A 20,033-nucleotide genomic window follows, 5' to 3' on the forward strand; every position below is an offset into this window, starting at 1 on the left:
CAGCCGCGGGGCTTTCCCGCGCGTTTGCAGCCGTCCTGGTGCGCATTCCGGCGCCTTCGCTTGTGTAACCGAGGATGCGCTCGGCGACGCGGCGCATGCGCAACGCTGCCGCTGGGTCCGAGTTTGTTTTCTAGCGCCCTCACTGGTTCCTAAAGGAAGGCGCGTTTGTATCCGGGTCACTCACGCATCGCGCACTGAGGAAAAGCGGCAGCGCTCGCCGCGCGGGAAACGAAACGTCCGAAGTTCTGTTTCGGTCAGCGGGGAGCGGTGGTGGTGGGGCCTCCGCGTTTCCTTGTCTGCCGAGTAAGTATGGTCCTTTCCGGCCGCCTTCCCCTCCCTCCCTTCTCTCCTCAGGGAAAGCGAAGTTCCGCGGCGCCGGGTCCTTTCTGCCGAGGGCGGCTGTTCTCTGCTGAGTCACTGCGCCAGGTGCTCGGCGGCGACTTTTCCGTGGCCCCGAGGCCTCCGGGGCTCTTCGACCGCCTTGCCTCGCTAGTCTAGCTTCGCCGCCGCCGCTCCTTACAGATAAGAGCAGGCAGAAGCTCCACTGGCAAAGCTTTTCCTACGTGGTTGCGGTTTCGGGAATGTTAATATGCCGTTTAGCACTCATAAGTAGTGGCGCTGTGGGTTAAACCAGAGCCTAGGGCTTGCTGATCAGAAGGTTGGCGGTTCGAATCCCTGCAACGGGGTGAGCTCCCGTTGCTCGGTCCCAGCTCCTGCCCACCTAGCAGTTCAAAAGCACATCAAAGTGCAAGTAGATAAATAGGGACCGCTACAGCGGGAAGGTAAACAGCGTTTCCGTGCGCTGCTCTGGTTCGCCAGAAACAGCTTTGTCATGCTGGCCACATGACCCGGAAGCTGTCTGTGGACAAACGCTGGCTCCCTCGGCCTATAGAGCGAGATGAGCGCCGCAACCCCAGAGTCGGAGACGACTGGACCTAATGGTCAGGGGCCCTTTACCTTTTTTTAAGTAGCGCGTTAAGAGCAAGAACCTTCATCGCACCTTAAAACGCAGAACTTTAAAAGGCTTACTGTTGAGCTTCCAGCGCACACTGAGGTGCTCCAAAGACACGGAAGTATTGGCAGTAATGGGCACGTTTACAGGTGCCACGTGATACCCGCACCCGGATCTGTAAGAAGAATTCGACGTTTCAAAATTATGGTTGTGATTTTTTTTTAAAAAAAAAATTAAATCTTTTTTCTAAACTGCTTTGAAGTTCCATGAGTACTTCTGTTAGCTATGTTGGTCTACCAGCGAATGGGGACAGGCAGATTGAGTGGACTGAGATCTTCTGTGGGACCAGCTTCTTGCTTTAAAATTTTGTTGGCTATTAATGACTGACATTCTCACTGTGACATTTTTTTAAATGTTTGCCACAGATCTAATCTGACAAATAGCCTTTTATGGCCAAATCTCATGCTTACTTAAGGAGCCACAAGGGTCTTCAATGTTTGGGGGCTGTAACAGGCTAGCACAGTTACTCCTTGTTCTTGGTGTAGTATAAACATTCAGAGTAATTGTGAAACTAAGATCAGGAGGTGTTAACATGCTTTGTCTAGGACTGGCATGTCCAACTTAAAGTTGGCTTTGATCTACGATCCAATATAACCATCCAGTACAACAACTGGCAGTGATCTACCACCTAGGAATTGGTCCAGGGATGGGTGCAAGGTGGGCGCTGGCTGCTTTCCCTGTGGGGACAGGGATCGGACCAGGGTGGGTGGCAGGGATGGGTGCAGGGTGAGTGGGTGGGCTCTGGCTGCTTCCCCTTGGGGGCAGGTGCACACAGCGGCAGAATGTCCCCTCTTGTGAGAGGGGCTTGCTGGCTGCTTTCCCAATTGCCTGGTTCCCTGACAGGGCAGGTGTGTGTAGCGGCTAAACATTTCCTCTTGTGAGAGGAGCTTGCTGGCTGCTTTCCTGACTGGGTGCGCACAGTGTCAAAACAGCCCCGTGATCAACCAACATTCATCCCGCGGTGCCCTGATCGATCAAGATCAATGCGTTGGACATTCCTGGTCTAGGATATTCTTAGTGGTTTGTCTCAATTATAGGTCGGGCTTCACTTGGTCTTCATTCTGTTATTACAGAAATTGGCCCAACTAGCCAGATGGTTATCTCCACCTGCTGTGGGCCACATTTGACAGGTGGGTGGAGCCCCCCACCTATCAGTTGATAGCAGGCAACTTTTAAAAGCTTACTTTAAAGCACTAACTTGATAAGGGCTTCTTGGAGTATTGCTGACACCCTTCAAAAGGGCTATCTTTTAGAATGCTTTGCATAGGGCTTTTCGGGCACTATCAGTCAGCTGGCTGGTGGTGCCTGCAAACCTTTTAAGGCTGAGCCAGGTTTTACCTGACCATGCCTGTTAGGGCAGGTGGGCATGGCTGGGCTGAAATGACCCTGGCCGTTGTGGGGTCCTGTTAGGCCCAGTTTGGCCTGTGAGCCAGAACATGATAACTTGTGTCTGTTGGGTCTGAGTGTGATTGTTTGGCTTTCTGTTTTTGAAAACATTAGGAAAAAGATAGCTGAATGTATCAGGTAATGGTAATGCAGAGAAAAGCAATTAGAATAAGCAGAGTTTTTTGTTACAATGTGGGAAGTGTCTATTTTTTAAAAAAAATACCAAACATTTCTTTGATTAGGAAATCAACCTTTCTGCAGCAAAAATCATATGCAGTTACATCATGGTTCTCTTAAGTATCAGACCACATGTTAACTTGCTAGAAACTACATCTTCTCCCACCCACCCTGGTTTTTTAAATCTGTGTGTCCAGCTATAGCCATATACATTTCCCACACTTTATGGGTCTGGGTAAAAGTCAGATCTATCAAATAGAAAATGAATACCGGTAATTTTGATTTCACATGATTTTTGCAGACAATATCCCTCAAACAACTATCAGATTCAGATCCCATCTGTCCTCACAGATGGAATGGTAAAAATTACGGTTGCTGGAGAGTGCTCTTGTGCTTAGGTCCTGTTTGTGGGTTTTCTACAGGTATCCGGTTGGTCACTATGTGAACAGGATGCTGAACTAGATGGGCTGTTGGCCTGATCCTGTATGCTTTTCTTAGATCTGAGACTTTTTAGTGCAAACTTGATGCAAAAACATGGCTCTGGCTTTTTACACGGGATCTTCCCCTAACCACTGTCAGAACACACCTAACAATTGTTAGCAAAGATTGGGGTTGAATGTGCTCCTTCCTTTTCAACATAATGATGTATCACAGTATATTGTGATGTTTAGCTGGTAATATACATTGCGATGTTGAAAAGTTTATATCGCCCAGGCCTAACAGCTGTACAGGCAATTCAGCAAAAAATGTTACTTGCAAATGAAGAGGTACTGCTTAAAAATAATGAATTAGTTCTCAATCCCAGTCTCATTGGCCTGGGTGTAAGCCCTTTTGAATTCAGTAGCATCTATGTCTGTGTAGAAATGGTTAGGATTGTGCTGTTAGGCCTGTTCTTCCAAGAATTTTGATATAATAGACATATTGACCTGATCCTGCTAGGCAAAGACCAGAAGATAACTGGGACGGTCACCAGATTCTGTGTCCAGATATGCAGACACAGAGTTTCTTCTGAGAATAACCAGCCCGTCTGAACGTACCAAAATACAGTTCCCCAAGCGATCTATGCCCAGTTCTCTGCGACAGCTTTTTAAGTTTCAAGGTTTAAGTTTTAAGTATTCCCATGCGCATTGCATTTACAAATATCAATTTTATTGTTGTATAAAAGTGTCACATATATGTTATGTTCCTTGGAACTGTTCTTCCAAAGGGATTTTTATAAGAGCTGGTCTTTGACCGTAATAAAGTATTCTAACTCTAATAGAAATATTTAACTGACTGTAGTACCTGCTGAAGCTGCAGCATAACATTTTGGGCTAAGACACACACACACATACACATGCATGCATACAAACATAACAGAATTTATAAATACTTATGGTTGGCCACTATTGCTGAGGCTGAGCACCGTTTAGTTTGTGGTGCCCAATTAAAAACTGTTTTGAAAAAAATAAATGGAGAGTGATGCTGCATTGGGTAAAAATGGTGACTAGCCATTCTGTTTTTGTTTCTGTAACCCAGGTTTCAAGAGCCATTTGGCTCCTAGTGTTCATATTTCAGTTTCTAACACTACTGGTGAAACAAACCATAAAGGTAAAGGTACCCCTGACAGTTCGGTCCAGTTGCGGACGACTCTGGGGTTGCGCGCTCATCTCGCTCTATAGGCCGAGGGAGCTGGCGTTAGTCTGCAGACAGCTCCCGGGTCACGTGGCCAGCATGACAAAGCCGCTTCTGGCAAACCAGAGCAGCGCACGGAAATGCCGTTTACCTTCCCGCCGGAGCGGTACCTATTTATCTACTTGCATTTTGATGTGCTTTCGAACTGCTAGGTCGGCAGGAGCTGGGACTGAAAAACGGGAGCTCATCCCGACACGGGGATTCGAACCGCCGACCTTCTGATAAGCAAGCCCTAGGCTCAGTGGTTTAGACCACAGCGCCACCCGCGTCCCGTGAAGCAAACCATAGTTGTCACTAAATCACAGTTCAGCTAGGGTGAAAGTCCAGAACTTGCTCATGGTGCCAGATCAGCCCATTGTGTGAGGGTTTAGTTTAAATTATCTGGAAGTTGATATATTATTAACTTTTAACTTCTAATTTCTGTCTCTCCTTTTCCTTCATCTACCGTATAATTATTTTTTCTTATAACCCCATACACAGGATTTGTTCTCATTTTAACAGTACAGTACCTACTATTTGAGACACTTCATAAAGTATAACTACTGCTACTAACCATGATTTGCACAAAGTATATACACTTCTGTTTTTATATCTTCATTGTGAATAATAAAAAATGAGAGCTTGCCTCAGGCTTTCAGAGGATCCAGTATTCAGTTAAGTTTTCTGCGAAAGACAAGCTGTTTTATGTACCTTTGTAATCCATCTGTGTGGCAGTTAGGAATTCAGAAAGCAGTCTTGTAGTTCATCACTTCCTTTTGTGTCCTCCTTGTTGCCTGAGTCAACACTTAATACGTGCATCAAATACATTATGACACACTTCCATCCTTCTAGATGTGTCACAATGGCATCTGTCAAGCAAGGAGCTAAGACACATGTCTGAATGAAATCATTTCAGAGCAAACAAACATCAGCTGAGTGGAGCAGGGAGGGAGTTCTGTCCAAGTGAGCATTTTTCTGCCACTTTCTTTTTGTTGCCTTTATCTTGTTTTTCAACAAATGTGAGGGCTGCAAACTTTGAACACCCCAGCATTTTCTTTTTAGAGCATTTGTAGGTAGCTTAGGTGTGTCAACCTAATATTCATTTTAGTAATTTTTAAAATAGTTTTTGTGTGCCTTCTGCATGGAACAATTACTGCTAATATCTATGGTCAGTTCCGTAGATTATCTTTATACCACCTTGTTTTTAGTTTCCATGGGAGACATCCAATGATATCTACCTAATGCAATGGAAATTCACTTGCACAACAAGCTAGCTTTCTTCTCTCCCTGTGTGCTGCCAAAATCTCCAGAGGTTTCCCAACTCTGTGGAGCAGGTTTGGAGGCCTGCAGGGAAGAGGAGAGCAAGGAGAAGCCCTGTTGCACATGCTGCATTGGATCATGCCCTATGCATGGCTATTCATAATAAAAGGTAATCATGCATAGGGTCTCGATATAAGACACTGAGTTTCAGTGACACTTGCTTCCTTCTTCCTTTCTAAGTTAGTCATATTTTGGTTATTTTTTTTACTGGAAATTAAAGTTTTGTTGTCACTGACAGAATAACCATATTCTGGATCTGTACACTGCAAATGAGGGATCAAATGACTAATGTTTTCCACTGGCAGACTTAAGGAACCCACTCTCTGAGATCTAGTTTTCCATATCAACTGGACTGTATGAGTTAGCATTTCATCATGTGTGTCTCAGCCTACTGTCTAAGAAGTTTTACCACCTCTGTGAGATTTAAAGTTAATCAAACTCACTGGCTTAAGAAGGTCTTACATACATGTCTTCTTTGAATCTCTCCTGTAAACAGGATTGTCTTTACTACCTGTATAGTAATATAGTATTTCTAAAGTGCGTAGTATCAATATGCACCAGTTGTTTGGAAAATATTGACAAACTAGAAGGGAATATGAACGTAGCAGTGCAAACACTACAAGGTAATGGAATTAGATTAGATTTCTTTATTGTCATTGTGTAATTACAATGAAATTGGATGCCATCCCATAAAAACAAAAACAAGAAACAACGACAACAACAACAACAAAAACATTTTCAGCCACACATTCACTGTAAAGGAACATGATGTGAGACAGGTATTGAGGATGGTGAATCAGAGGAAGGCTGCTGGACCTGATGGTATCACAGGAAGGGTGTTGAGGGGCTGTGCAGATCAAATGGTGAAGGTCTTTACTAAGATCTTCAATAAGTCACATTTAACATACTGATAGAACATTGGGAGCACAGTCTTAAGTTTAGCATGGTTGAAATCCCCAGCAATGATATGCACAGCTTTTGGATACTTGTTTTGCTGGCTGCTGATAAAGCTCTGCAGAGACCTCATAGCTAAGTTGGCATTGGCATCTGGTGGAACGTACACACCATTTAACATAACAGCTGTGAACTCTCTAGATAGATAGATTGACCCTCCTTCTGGGGAACAGGAACATGCCTCAGCTGCAGTGGTCTACATTTGGGCCACATACTCCAAATCTGGTGAACAGTGACATTTGTTCACGTATACACACAGCCCTCCTCCTTTGGTTTTTCCAGAGTCCAACAATGCTGGCTACAGATCTATGTGTGCTTATTTTGAAGTAAGCCTCGTCAGATTTAGTGAGATTTGCTTCACAGTAAACATACACAGAGCTTGGGTTGTTGTAAGAAGTGATAACGTCAGGTTGATATAAGATAGGATGTCCTGTGGTGCTAAAACACCTTTGGGGAGAGCCTTGGATGTCTATTCCCTTTTGGTGCTAATAGTAACTTGTTGGGTTGGGTTGAGTTGTGTGGGTGATTTAAGTTGGGGAGAAATGATAGAGAAGAAATGGTTTTTTTAAAAAATAAAAAATATATATCCCACCCCTAACATTGAAGCCCCAATCCAAATCTATGGTTGCTTCTAACCTAAGAAAATGTTTGATTTAGATATAGCAACATAATATAGTTCAGCACTGTGAAGGAGTGAGGCAGGTCTCAGGTTTGGGTGCTTCCCTTCCTTGTGACCTGACACCCGATCCCTCTGGTGCAGCTGTGAGGAACAGATTTGAAGCTTCCACTTCTGAGTTTAAAAAAACCAGCTGTGGTTTGTCATAATCTCTGATAAGCTGATCTGTGGCTGCTTTAAACTATGGTTTATTGAAGTAAGCAAAGATCATTCTAGTTGCTGATTCTACCTTGTTCCAATAAATCAATAGTTTGATTAACTGAAGTTCCTTGTTTTGATAAAATTGCAAACTGCAGTTAGTTTTAAACCAGGAAATGTATGCTTCCTGCCTTTTCCTGGCATGCATTGAACGAAGAGAGGTAAACATTTAAGCCTGAGATTTGTGTAGTATTTAAATGGGCTTATACTGTTAGGTTTGAATTGGGCCAGTAGGAGATCTGACCATATGTAGTCTGCAAAACTTCAGAAATAAGCACTAAACTCAGTAGAAGATTGGAATATTTATGGTAATCAACACTGCAAGAAAGAAACATACTTTCTAGTTTATATTTTTGTTTAAAGAAGGGGATGAACGCTACCACACAGGACCTGTGACAGATGTTCAGTTCTCGATAAAGGATCACCAAATGAATAATTTTGCTTCATAATACGGTATTTGTATAGCTTTGTTTTTCTGAACTACCTTATCCTTAAAAAAACAAACTGTTCCTCAAAATGGTGCTTGGGAAAACTGATAAGGACAATGATGGTCTTTTCTGTCAGGAGGCGTTCAAAGAATACCAACAATGTAGTCATATGTGTGTTCGAGATTCCCACAAAATGGAGAACAGCCTCTTGCTCTGGGCTTCAGTCAGATGGAGATCACAAGCCAAACTGACTGCAAAGCAGCTCCGCCTCCACAGGCTTGCCAGGAAAGCTCTGAATTCAGTGGGACTCCTTAATAAATGTACACAGGACTAGAACAGGCATAGGCAAACTCAGCCCTCCAGATGTTTTGGGACTACAACTCACATCATCCCTGACCACTAGTCCTGTTAGCTAGGGATGATGGGAGTTGTAGTCCCAAAACATCTGGAGGGCCAAGTTTGCCTATGCCTGGACTGGAGTCTCAAGGCTCTTTTCTGTATTATGCCCCGCCCCCCACCAGCTACAGAAGTGTCCACACAACTGAACATTCTATGTGTTAACTCCTATCCCATACCTGGATAGGAATTAGCAAGTTAAACATTTGTAGGATTATTGTATCATATGGCCTATATATGCATAACATGCTAATTCCTACACATAATTGCCTTTCCTGTAGGAATGGTGAAGCAGCCTTACAAGCAATGTATGAAGTGATCCTTTGAGATGTCATTTTTTTCCTGGAGAAGTTTGGTCCGCTCTTGCACAGCAACCAGAACTTAAAGCTGTTGGCCAGTGTAGTAGATTGGTGCATAAGCCTTCTGACAACTTGTGACTTCTCCAACAGGATTTGAGTGCTTTGTGTGAAGACACTATTAAATTGCTATTTATAAGTCTTGTTGCATTTCCTGATGATACCATGGAGCCGGGATCACTTTCACTAGTCAAATCTGGTATGAATTTCTGTACAACATTAGTTGCCTCCATTTTATTCTCACATGCTTATTTTTCTTCTTTTCTTTAGCTTGTAGAGAGGAAGCAGTGGGTCATTCTCTAACAATGTTGGAGATAGAAGAGAATCTCCAGGCAGCTTTCAAAAAGCTAAGAGTAGACTCAGAAGGGTAAGTTAATGTAATTTTAAGTATTAAGAATGAAACTTGGCTGCACAATGTGGAAAATGAAATGGCTTTGTGATTGAAGTTTTTTGTTTTTTTAAAATTCTTGCTCCCATGGTTTTTGAGTGAAGTTTGATATCGGTCTAGTTAGCACATAACACCAAGCCATGGTTTAATGAGCCAAAGCGTAATCTTGTTTTTAACTGTAGTTTAGTTTATGTCCAAGCCCAATAGCCTTGTTTAACCATGGTTTGCCCATCCTTCCCCAGACACTCATTAAGCTGCAGAGCACAGGACAAAAAACTGCTGGACAACAAGCCAAGCTCTCAAGTAACAAGCTGTAGCCTGTTTGTTCTTCTGAGAGTTGATTTGTGGTTTGTTAAAACAAACCATGGCTTAGCGTTATGTGTGAATATAGCTGAGTATTATCATTAGCTGCTTTACTCCTAAAAATGACTCAAAGCGACTTACAATCACAAGTGGCATAGGGAGCATACAGGGCAGCCCCATTTACTGGATACACATCAACTGGAAACAGTAGCAATATCACCAATTTTAGTTTGTAATACACTTCTCGTTGGAGATTAGTGGCCTTCATGAGACAGTTTGAACTTAATTGACCTAGTTTAGGTTTTACAACTATGTGATAAAACTATTGTCCATCCCTAGCTTTTCCATGGTGTTTGGATGATTTGTAGAAATGGAATATGATGAGGTCAGTTGGGGTGAACCATGAAATTACTGATGAAGCATGACAAAGCATAGTGAAATAGGGAGTACTGAAGAGTCTTTGTGAATGAGACATAGAGTCTTGATGGATTTTATGATAGAGCTTAGAACTGCAGTTTTTTAATACCACCAAAAACTTTTCATTGGTTAAATAATTACCCTTCTGCTCTATGATCTCTTTTGCTTCCTTTGAGTACAGTGATTGGGTAAATCCCTCGGAAGCTTAGAAAGGTTTACTTGGTTAGGCCAGCAGTTTTTGCCTTTTAAGTGCAGCTGCAGGAAAGTGTAATGGGGTATGCAGGTTGGCACCATGCTTTCTCGGGGTATGGCTATCTAGTCACACTTGACTGCTCCTTCTGCGTATTCAGGGAATGACCCCTTCTGGACCACACGATTGGGGGAATTTAACTCAAATGTTATGGCAGGGGTAGATAATGTGGTGTCCTCCAGATGCTGTTGGAATTCCATCAGCCCCAGCCAGCAAGGCTGGTGGTCAGGGATGATGGGAGTTGTGACTGAACAACATCTGTAGGGCACCTTATATTACGGGACTGCTTCCCCTTGCATCCTGACTTTGCACTGTTGGTCAGGTTGTTCTTGTCCAAACTAGCATGCTGGCCAAAATACAAAAAGGAGCCAAGTGTGGGTAATATATTGATGATTTAGTGTGGGTATTGGAATGCCCTCAAGTTAGCCAAGGAGCAATGGAAGACAAGGTCAGAACTTTAACAGAAATTAAGCTCTATTGAGGGAAATAGAACAATCTTACAAATTTATGACAGCCTGTATTTTTTCTGGTTTTAGATCCACTGCTTCTCTTCCTGTAAATGAGGGGGTGCCTCCAAGAGCACTTGTAAAAACTACAGATGAAACCAAGGTGAAGTCTCTGTGTGCATCTAAAGAGAGCTGGCATTGGTAAGATGAATTGGTTCTGATTAATGGAACTATGTCAAACGTTGAAATGCTAAAGTGTTCTGCTGAACATGGCCTCCTGGAGCTGCTTACAGGTGAAACTTGGAAAATTAGAATATCGTCGAAAAGTGCATTAATTTCAGTAAGGCAACTTAAAATGTATGAGATAGATGCATGACATGCAAAGCAAGATATGCCAAGCCTTCATTTGTTGTAATTGTAATTATTTGTTGTTTGGCGGGTCAATTATACATGGAATGTAATTAATGAAATGTAATAGCAATGTTTATTTTTGTATTATTGTAACTATTTGTTTTATTATTGTGGAATTTCCAAAAGAAAGCATTTGTAAAAATTAAAAAAAAATACAACTTGCATTACTGAAATAAATGCACTTTTTGACGATATTCTAATTTTCTGAGTTTCACCTGTATAAATATCAATAGGCTGGAGCTTGAAGATGACTTGGGAGCAAAGAAGAGATGTGAAAGAGGTTTCACCAAGTAGTAGTACACTTGACCACTGCAGCTGAGGCATGTTCCTGTTCCCCAGAAGGAGAGCAGGGCAAACTGTCAAATGTCTTATTATTCAGATAATCTCTAGCCCTTTCCGTAATTCTAAAACAGATACTGGTAACTGGTTTTTACATGTCCATTGGCAGAAAAGTTGCTGTTATCAGGGTAGTGTCATCTTCCAAACCAGGGCACTGCTACTTACACAACACATTACTGCCTCAATGGGATTGCAGCATAGAGTGACTAGACAGAGCTGGATGATCATTTATGCCGTATTAACTTTTGCATTTTCACCTTCTAGGTGTTTGAGGAAACCTTTGAGAGGAACAGTGAGAACACAGCGTCGGCGGCGGTCTAAGTCTCCAGTACTCCACCCTCCTAAGTTTATCCATTATACCACGAAAATGCTGCCTTGTAACCAGCCGGTGCACAAGAACCCAGCTGACACTTCTGAAAGCAGCAGTGACCCGGATGTGTCAACCCCAAAGGAGTTCTCTAAGAATGAACAGGCCAGTCACTCCCTCAATGGTGTTGGCGAGAAACAAAAGGGTGCTCAGCATTCTGTGGCATCCATGGTTGAAATGCCTAAGAACAAACTTGAAAGTGGTGTTTTTCCTACTTCAGCAGTTCTAAAGGCCACAGATCTTTCTGATTTCCAATCTGTGTCTGAGCAAAATAAAGGGAAACTCTGTGCGTGTGTAGACAGGGCCTGCCAGTGTAAGCGATGGCAGGACATGAAAGTGTACATGTTTTCTGGCCCACAAAATTCTCCCCAGTCTGCACCTAAAAGACCACCACATGTGCAAGACAGTTCCCAACCTTTGCCATCAAGAACTCCCTCCAGCTCTCTCAGGTCTTGCTCTGAGCAAGCCAGGGCTCATGTGGATGATGTGACTATTGAAGATCTTTCAGGGTACATGGAGTATTTCCTGTATATCCCTAAGAAAATGTCCCACATGGCAGAAATGATGTACACCTGACAACAGTGGGCTCTACTGAACAAAGGGTTTTGGTATCTGCCCTTGGTCACACTCCATCTCAGAAGCAGTTGCTCTCTGTGCTTGTAATAAAGACACTTTGCATCACAGCCAATCTTTTATTTTTTCATACTCATTAATTTATTACTACTGTTTATTTATTTCAGCAATTGATATACTGCTAAACACCTTCATATCTCAACATTGTACAGTAAGAATAAAAAGATACAATAAAGATCAGTTAAAACTAATAAGAAAAATTAAAATGCCGGCTGAAATAAAAAGGTCTTCACTAAGCACTGGGGAAGGGAAGGGGGGTGCCGACCTCAGCTAATTTAATGGTAACCATAATTCCAAAACGACTACAAAGGTGAATGGCAAGACCAGGGGATTATACTGTCTTGTACAGGGCATAAGATCAGTTAACGGGGTAGTTTGGATTAACTGGCTAAGAACATTCAGAATCTAGAGTAGCAAAATCACTCCATGGGAAAACCAGTATAATTTACATTTGGGGTGAAATACAACATCTTGCTGTACTTTCTGGTGTACATCCCACAGATACTGTAAGCTGTGGAAGGACACAGTACTTGAAAACGATAATTTATTTTCTTCTGCCTATATTCCTAGTATTTGGCTCTTTCCCAGAAATCTTACTATTTGTGAAACATAGTACTTATCAGCTAACTCTGGCGGTGTCTTGAGGTAAACATTTCCCGTTTCAGTGAGAAGCGAATTGCATTTTATTTTCTTACTGAGCATTGCTTTATTTACAGCATGAAGGCTTTTAGCCAGCTTGTTTTATAGGAGATTGAATTCAGCAGGGTGAACAATCAAAATGTAATTTACCTATTAATCTGTGGATAAAGATTAAAATATGAAGTAATTTATATTTGGCCGCTAGATGTCAGCCTTGTTTCGTAACTTTGATTTGATGCAGCCTGTGCTGCACTTGCACATCAACTAAGTTCTGTTAAGGAACTCCACTTCATAAACCATCCTACTTGGCATCAAGGTGGTCAGCCCCTGGGTATTTTTTAAAAACAACAACACAGAACTATGTTTAAAAGGTTGAGTTCTTATGAGTTGGTGCAGGGGACCAATGATGTAATTATGTAAATAAGATGCAAGTTGGTTTCTCTTAAAAAGCAGGAATGACAGACTCGGACTAAGAAAACTGCCTTCAGGCAGTATGAACTAGGATTGAAGGCTTTTGCCATTTTATTATTATTTGCGAGTTCCTTTGGTTTGGCTTTCTTGCCATTTGCAATGTGTGAAAGCAGTTTACAACCAAACAAGTATGCAAAGCTAAAAGCCATGTCGGCAATATACAGAGTTTCTTGCACCTTGGGTGGCAATGAACAAAGATTTCATGATATATTTTTAGCATATGCTCTGAGACATCTTGTCCCTTGCCAACTAACCTCCCTGCACTATGGAGGCAGCCTACTCTGCCAGGGAAGCAATAAGCTGCTCTGAGATGTGCTTCTGCTTGTGTACCTTAAATTTAGCCAGTGTTTTGCATTCCCTTTACGGTCAGAGGAAGCTTGTAGCTTTTCCTGCTATGTGAATGGTGTTTGGTTCTTCTACAGCTTGTACTGAGAACTTGCAGAAATAACAATCAAGACCATTCACTAGACACAAAATCCAAAGATTTTGTGCTTAAAAAGAGATGTCTTTAAAATAACTCTGCCAGATGAATGTTGTTCACTTTACTGAGGCTGTGAGAATTGTGGATTATTGTGACATATTTCCAAGCATGGTGATTTATAAAATGTTTAGGGCATGCTCCATTTTGTATGTATGTAAATTGGTATGCATCATTTCTATTGCACAGTGCTAAAGTTTTTTTTAATAAGATGTGTGTGCTTGTGTGAATATTAAAGCACAAAACCTGGGCACTGGGTTAATTTGGAAATTTCTGGCACTTAACAATTGTAATCGCTGCATAATGTGTCAGAAGTTACACAGATTAGCTCTGTATTTGTCTTTGTTTCTGTAGGAGCACCTGTTCCCTGTAATGTGCTCAGGAAATAGCATACATTTTGCCTTTCAGTGTTGATCTTCTGCATAATAAGAGACAGGTGTGGCTGAAGGACTCGGAGCTGAAAGCTTAGCTGAGTTTGCTGTGCTTGCCCCTGATCTCCCCCCCCCCTTCTCATCCACTTCAGTTCTTTCTTGGAATAGAGACTGTTTTGAGAGAGCGAGAGCGCAGTGCTTCCCTCTTAAGTGCATATGGAAGTGCTACTTATAGCCAGTGGATTTATTTAGCAGTAATAATTAAGCTGTGTTTTCATGGTACTAATACCTTTCACATGGGAAGAAAATAAGCACAAGGGAGTAGGATATAGATGGAGTTGATGAGAGACTTTGGGGATGGGGCAGGCAGCAGCACTCGAGTGTCCCTTTCCTTTCTCCTGCAGCAGCCTTAAATTGCCTGTGTCTAATAGCACTTAATTGAAATGAGACTTGGAGCGTCCCGCTTATTAGCAAGGCACATATTCATGAATAGTTGAAGTGTTGATGGCGAATGCCATTTTCTGGCTTTTAAAAGAATTTAATAGAATGTTTCTATTGTGTCTTTCCTCAAAGCTTCAAGGTGGGTAATAAGTAAAATATGCAAAGGTAAAGGGACCCCTGACCATTAGGTTGTCGTGACCGACTCTGGGGTTGCGCGCTCACCTCGCATTATTGGCCAAGGGAGCTGGCGTATAGCTTCCAGGTCATGTGGCCAGCATGACAAAGCCACTTCTGGCGAACCAGAGCAGCACACGGAAACGCCGTTTACCTTCCCGCTGTAGCGGTTCCTATTTATCTACTTGCATTTTGACGTGCTTTCGAACTGCTAGGTTGGCAGGAGCGGGGACCAAGCAACGGGAGCTCACCGCGTCACAGGGATTCGCACCGCTTACCTTCTGATCAGCAAGCCCTAGGCTCAGTGGTTTAACCCACAGCGCCACCAGGGTCCCTTAAGTAAAATATATAGTAACTAGAAAAGTTGAGCATACAAAGCAAAAAACAGCAAAAAAACAACATTAAAGCACCCTTTAGAACCATAACATTTGCAACAGAATTTTAAAATAATTTAAGACTCAAAAGCTCTCTTTAAAAGCAAAAGTATTATTGTGTGTAGTGAAAATCCATTAATGAGAGGCAAGGCAAGCTTTCCTTTGGAGGTTGTTCTAGAGCCTGTGGGTGCAGCTACTGAAAAAGGTGTTTTCCCAGATCCCAACCTGATGTATTTGTTGGGACCAGGAGAGGCCCCCCAAACCTGAGCTTTTTTTAGGGGGGGGGGAGCAACCAGCCAAAGCACACTGTCTCCAACACAAAGCACTGTGACAAGAAATGGCACCGCAACATTACAGAGGTGCCATAACACACTAAAAGAGGTGCCAGAACTCAGTTCCAGCTGAAAAAAGGCACGATGATGTGGTCCTTGGAATACTGAATGCACTCACTGGCAACAGGAAGTTCAACCTGTGATTGTAAAGCAAAAAAGAAACCCAAAGCTACATACATTATACTGAAGTTACTACCAATATAAATGCAGGCAAAGAACTTAAATTTCTTAATCCAGATCTTTGTAATTTGTTAAAATTGAAGTTCACACATTCCTATTAACCATGGTTTAAATAAAACTTAGTTAACAAGCCATGTCTTAGGATTGCATCAGAGCCCAGTACAGTGCCTTAACTATGGTTTGTTTAACTATGGCTCGATCATGTTATTGGTTTACTAACCTGAACGATGACTTTGTGTGGGTACCTCATTTACTATGGTTAAAGTTTTTGCTCCCAAATTGCTAGCCATGCAACAGTGACATTAGACAAGAATGATGAAAAATGAACCTGCTCTCAGCACTCGGCTCCTCTTTCTAATCTTTCCCCCAAAGCTGATGTTGCTGCTAACTCTGCCTGGTAACAGGATCCTGGAAAAATGAATGATTTTTAAGAACGTTCCTCCCTTAAATTTGAGCAGGTGTTAAGTAAGGGGTGGGAGGGTTCCAAAATTAAGTTCCATTCCTGACAGTCATTACAATTAACATGCTTTAAACTATTAAAACATTCATTACTGAAACAGCGTTTCCAACTCCCTGCCAGCAGAGACACAGGTGACGTCAGCATAGATAATGCTCACTAAATGTAAAGCATAACATTCGCATTAACAGCCTATTGTCAGTTGGTGGCGGGGTATGGTTGCAGACTAGGGGAATAGAATAAAAATGTTAAAACACCTACAAGCTGCAAAATCGTATGGGTGCTTCTTTCTTGGGTGAAGGGATGAAGATAGCTGCTGTTCCATGACAGGTGCTGAGGAAGATCACTGAGAATCTTGCACACCCTCTCTTGCAGGTGAGGCAATGATAGCAATTTGGCACCACAAAGGACAGCTGAGGGTGGGAAATGAGGGCAGAGTATGAACCAGAATTACATTGAATATAGAATGTCCTTTGGCTTTGAGCATGGCTTGTTCAATAAAGCATTATTTGAATAAACCATGGTTTCATGTGATGTAAGAATGGGCTGCTGTCAAGAAATCACTGCCTTTCCTCTACAGGAAAGTGAGGAATGATATTTTCAGCATCTGCTACCTGTGTTCTTGGATTTTTATCACAAGCACTTGCTGGTTAGTTGTGCAACTCGAACCACAAATACTCCAAGGTAAGTCCTCCTGAATTCAGTGAGACCTGCTCCAAGGTAAATGGGATTAGGATTGTAGCCTCAGTGTATGTGCAGGTACCAGTAATTATTTGGGAGTACCAAATTAATATTTGCACCTGAATAATAAAACTCAAGACAGCCTAAATAGTTTGCAATAGTTTAGTTCTGTTAAAATAAAGGAAGAGTTTGTCATTTCACTATGCACTTCATTGAAATAAGGTAAATTTGTAGCTCAAGTGTAAGCCCCTATTTTACGCACAAAAGACCTCAGCCTTCAAAATGGGGAATCTTCAGGTAAGGCTGGCAAAGACTCCCGTCTTACAACACTGCAGAGCAGAGCTCCCCAACATTTTTAGCCCTAGAGGCACTTGTGGAAATTAAACTCGTGGGCATCACAAAATAACCACTTCACTGGAGGAAAACAGGAAATGCTATCAGAGCCCCCTAAAATGGATAAAACCCCCACACCCCAAAACAAAAAGTAGGCAACCTGCACAACGACGATGAAAATACAAAATGGGAGGGGCAGGTGCCAAATGCTACATATGCGGTGGCTATGCTGCCTGTGAACACATTGGGAACCCCGTTTGTATTGTGGTAGATCAGTGTTTTCCAAACTGGGGTCCCCAATGTAAAAACTGCGCCACAACGTTGGAGTAGAAAACTACATGAGCATGTTGTCACAAGTGCAACATGCACACACACACCAAGCCCATCTGTTTAATAATAAACACTTTAAAACTATACCTTGACATGCTTTCTATAATACAAAGAAGGTCAACAAGGAAGGAAGGAAGGAAGGAAGGCCGGCCTCACTGGGAGGAGAGACTTCCCCCAGCAACAAAACCTGACAATGATAGGCCATTGGTTTACAAAACATTTCACATGCAATTCTTTTAATGGACAACTCTGCAAATAATAATCTCTAACGCTGGGATTCTAAAGAAACCAGGGCCTGTGTGGCAAGTAATTATGCTGGTCCACTAATTGGTATTCGGAAGCAAGTTAATAATAATAATAATAATGATGATGATGATGATTTTGAAAGCTCTCACAAGCTGTGACAAGGCCTGGCTCACTCGATACAGCAAGCTTAACTGCCTGGCAAGGGCCGCGAATATGTGTGCAGCCTACCAGACAGGAGGGTGTTTTTTAAAAAGTGTTATAGTAGCCTTAATGTTATATTTTACCAATTTAAATTGAGAAACCTGCGTTATTGGGTGGCTGATATAGACACCACATTAATAGCGCCCCCTAATTAGCTGCAGAAAAGGGTGGGCCTAACATGCACTGCATCTGTAGGCACCTTCATTCATGGTCTCCCCATTCATTCTCGCCCGCTCACTCCCTTTCCTTTTCCTTGCTCCGTAACTAGCAGAAGTTCCTCCCATGCCCGTTTGCAAAGTGCGGAGCAAACGACCTGGCAGAGCCCGCGTCTCCCTCCTTTTCCCAGGGTGCTATTTTTAAATAGGACACTTGCTCCGTCTCTCTCTCTCTCTCGTTTTCATCCCAGCCCGAAAGGGGTGGAAAGGGGGTGGCGGCGGTGGGTGTCTCTGTCCTCCATAAAAGGGTCCTGCAAAGTGGGCAGGGCTACGTGGGTTTATTTTCGGAGCAGCTCCAGGGATCCGATGGCCTTGTTAGGGCAGCTGTGACCTTTCTTACCGGAGGAGGGTAGAAGGAAGGAGGCTGCGGGAGGAGAGCCGGGGAGACTCGCCTGTCCAATGGGGCTCTGAAGAAGAGCCTGGCACCGCCCGCGCAACTAGCCGCGGGGGCCCGCAAGAGCCCCGGGAGGGCGGAAGAGGCAAGGGCGCAAAGCGCGCCATAGGGGAGGGGGTCGCGACGGCGGCGGCCGGGGAAGGTTCAGCAAGGATCCTCACCCTTCTTGGCTCTTAAAGGGGCCGGATGCTGCCGGCGTTTAGAAGAGGCTGTGAGGATGGTGTAGCAGAGAAAAGTTACCTTGCAGCTAAGGTCTTGCAAAGGCTTGCCTCTTGCCCATCAGGTCGCTTGAAGCGAGCGCGCAGGATGGGGAGGCCCGCGCCTTGCAGCTGAGCAGGAGTTTCGCCTCCTCTACTGCCTGCTGCCCTCCAAGGCCACTTGGTAGAGTTTTCCTTCCATGCCTCCACACCTGACAGGCTAGCGTTGCCAAGCCGGAGGGTTCGGGGTCCCCGAGGTTCGTGCAGCTTTTCTGAGCCTAGGAATAGCTTGCTTGCCACCTCCTCGCAGCTTCTTCCCTAGTTGCCCCTTCCTGGGCGAGGACGCCACGCCTGACCCCGAAGGCAGCCCCCGAGCATAGCTTGGCTATGCAGCACCACCTGCTGCTTCCACTAATGGAGAAGTGAATCTGGCCAAATAGAAAGGAGGGAACGAGCCAGAGAAGAGCACAGACCCCTGGCTTGACAGCATGAGCGGTGGCAGGTTTGACTTTGACGATGGAGGGGCCTACTGCGGGGGCTGGGAAGGGGGCAAAGCCCACGGGCACGGCATCTGCACCGGGCCCAAGGGCCAGGGCGAATACTCAGGCTCCTGGAACTACGGCTTCGAAGTGGTGGGAGTCTACACCTGGCCCAGCGGCAACACCTACGAGGGCTACTGGTCTCAAGGCAAGAGGCATGGCTTAGGGATCGAGACCAAAGGGCGGTGGCTTTACAAAGGCGAATGGACACATGGCTTCAAAGGAAGGTATGGGGTCAGGCAGAACGTCAGCAGCGGGGCAAAATACGAAGGCACCTGGAATAATGGGCTGCAGGACGGTTATGGCACCGAGACCTATGCTGATGGAGGTAAGCCTGGGCGGAAGGAAGTAGCTAGCCAGTGGGCTAGCTCTCTGGGCTGCAGGGTGGAAGGCAGGGCAGGGTCCTGGGAACCCGGGAATGTGATATGTGAGCTAATGGCTGTGACTCATTCAGCGGGCAAAGAAATCAGTTCTGATCCCTCAACTGATGCTGGACAGGTGACTTTAAGGTCCTGTCCTCATCTTTCCAGCCATGCACGCTTTATATAAAATCTCAGCCCAGCATGCCTGTTTGTGCACATGGGCTCCTAGGTGCATAGACATTAGTGGGCGCGCTTGCCGTTCTGCTAATGTAGTTGCTGAATGAACCATGCTATCTACGTGCTTAAAAAAGAAAAGAAAAAAGGCTTCAGGTCAAAAATAGCCCATCCCCAGCCTTAGTGCTCAGAGGTTGACGTCACAATGGGACCATTGCTTGGATTCTTCTGCAGTGCGAGTTGTGTGCCAGCCAGTTGTTCACTGGATGTGTGGTCATTCCACAGCATGCGCCAGATCTTGCCGCTTGGTTGACCATCTAGTGTGCAACACCAA

General features: G+C 43.8%; 2 protein-coding genes across 5 annotated transcripts in view; both read left to right on the forward strand.

Moving 5' to 3' along the window:
* Window positions 1-145: 145 nt before the first annotated feature.
* Window positions 146-17,776, forward strand: LOC118088239 (oxidative stress-responsive serine-rich protein 1). Its single transcript, XM_035121610.2, has 4 exons — window positions 146-303; window positions 8,827-8,923; window positions 10,451-10,561; window positions 11,375-17,776. The coding sequence occupies exons 2-4, from the start codon at window positions 8,862-8,864 to the stop codon at window positions 12,051-12,053; spliced, it is 852 nt and encodes a 283-aa protein (XP_034977501.1). The 5' UTR covers window positions 146-303; window positions 8,827-8,861; the 3' UTR covers window positions 12,054-17,776.
* Window positions 17,777-18,292: 516 nt separating this feature from the next.
* Window positions 18,293-20,033, forward strand: part of JPH2 (junctophilin 2) — a 62,475-nt gene continuing 60,734 nt past the window's right edge. For 2 of the 4 annotated variants that reach the window (XR_009557951.1, XM_035121609.2), the window contains exon 1: window positions 18,297-19,491. Coding sequence is in view for 3 of the 4 variants with exons in the window: in XM_035121609.2 (XP_034977500.1) it covers window positions 19,113-19,491 (379 nt within the window). In the remaining variant the exon portion in view is untranslated. Of the gene's footprint in view, window positions 19,492-20,033 lie in introns of all 4 variants that reach the window. The other 2 variants (XM_060277281.1, XM_035121608.2) reach the window with 2 other exon arrangements.

Source organism: Zootoca vivipara, chromosome 7, assembly GCF_963506605.1.
Source record: "Zootoca vivipara chromosome 7, rZooViv1.1, whole genome shotgun sequence".
Lineage (NCBI taxonomy): Eukaryota > Metazoa > Chordata > Lepidosauria > Squamata > Lacertidae > Zootoca > Zootoca vivipara.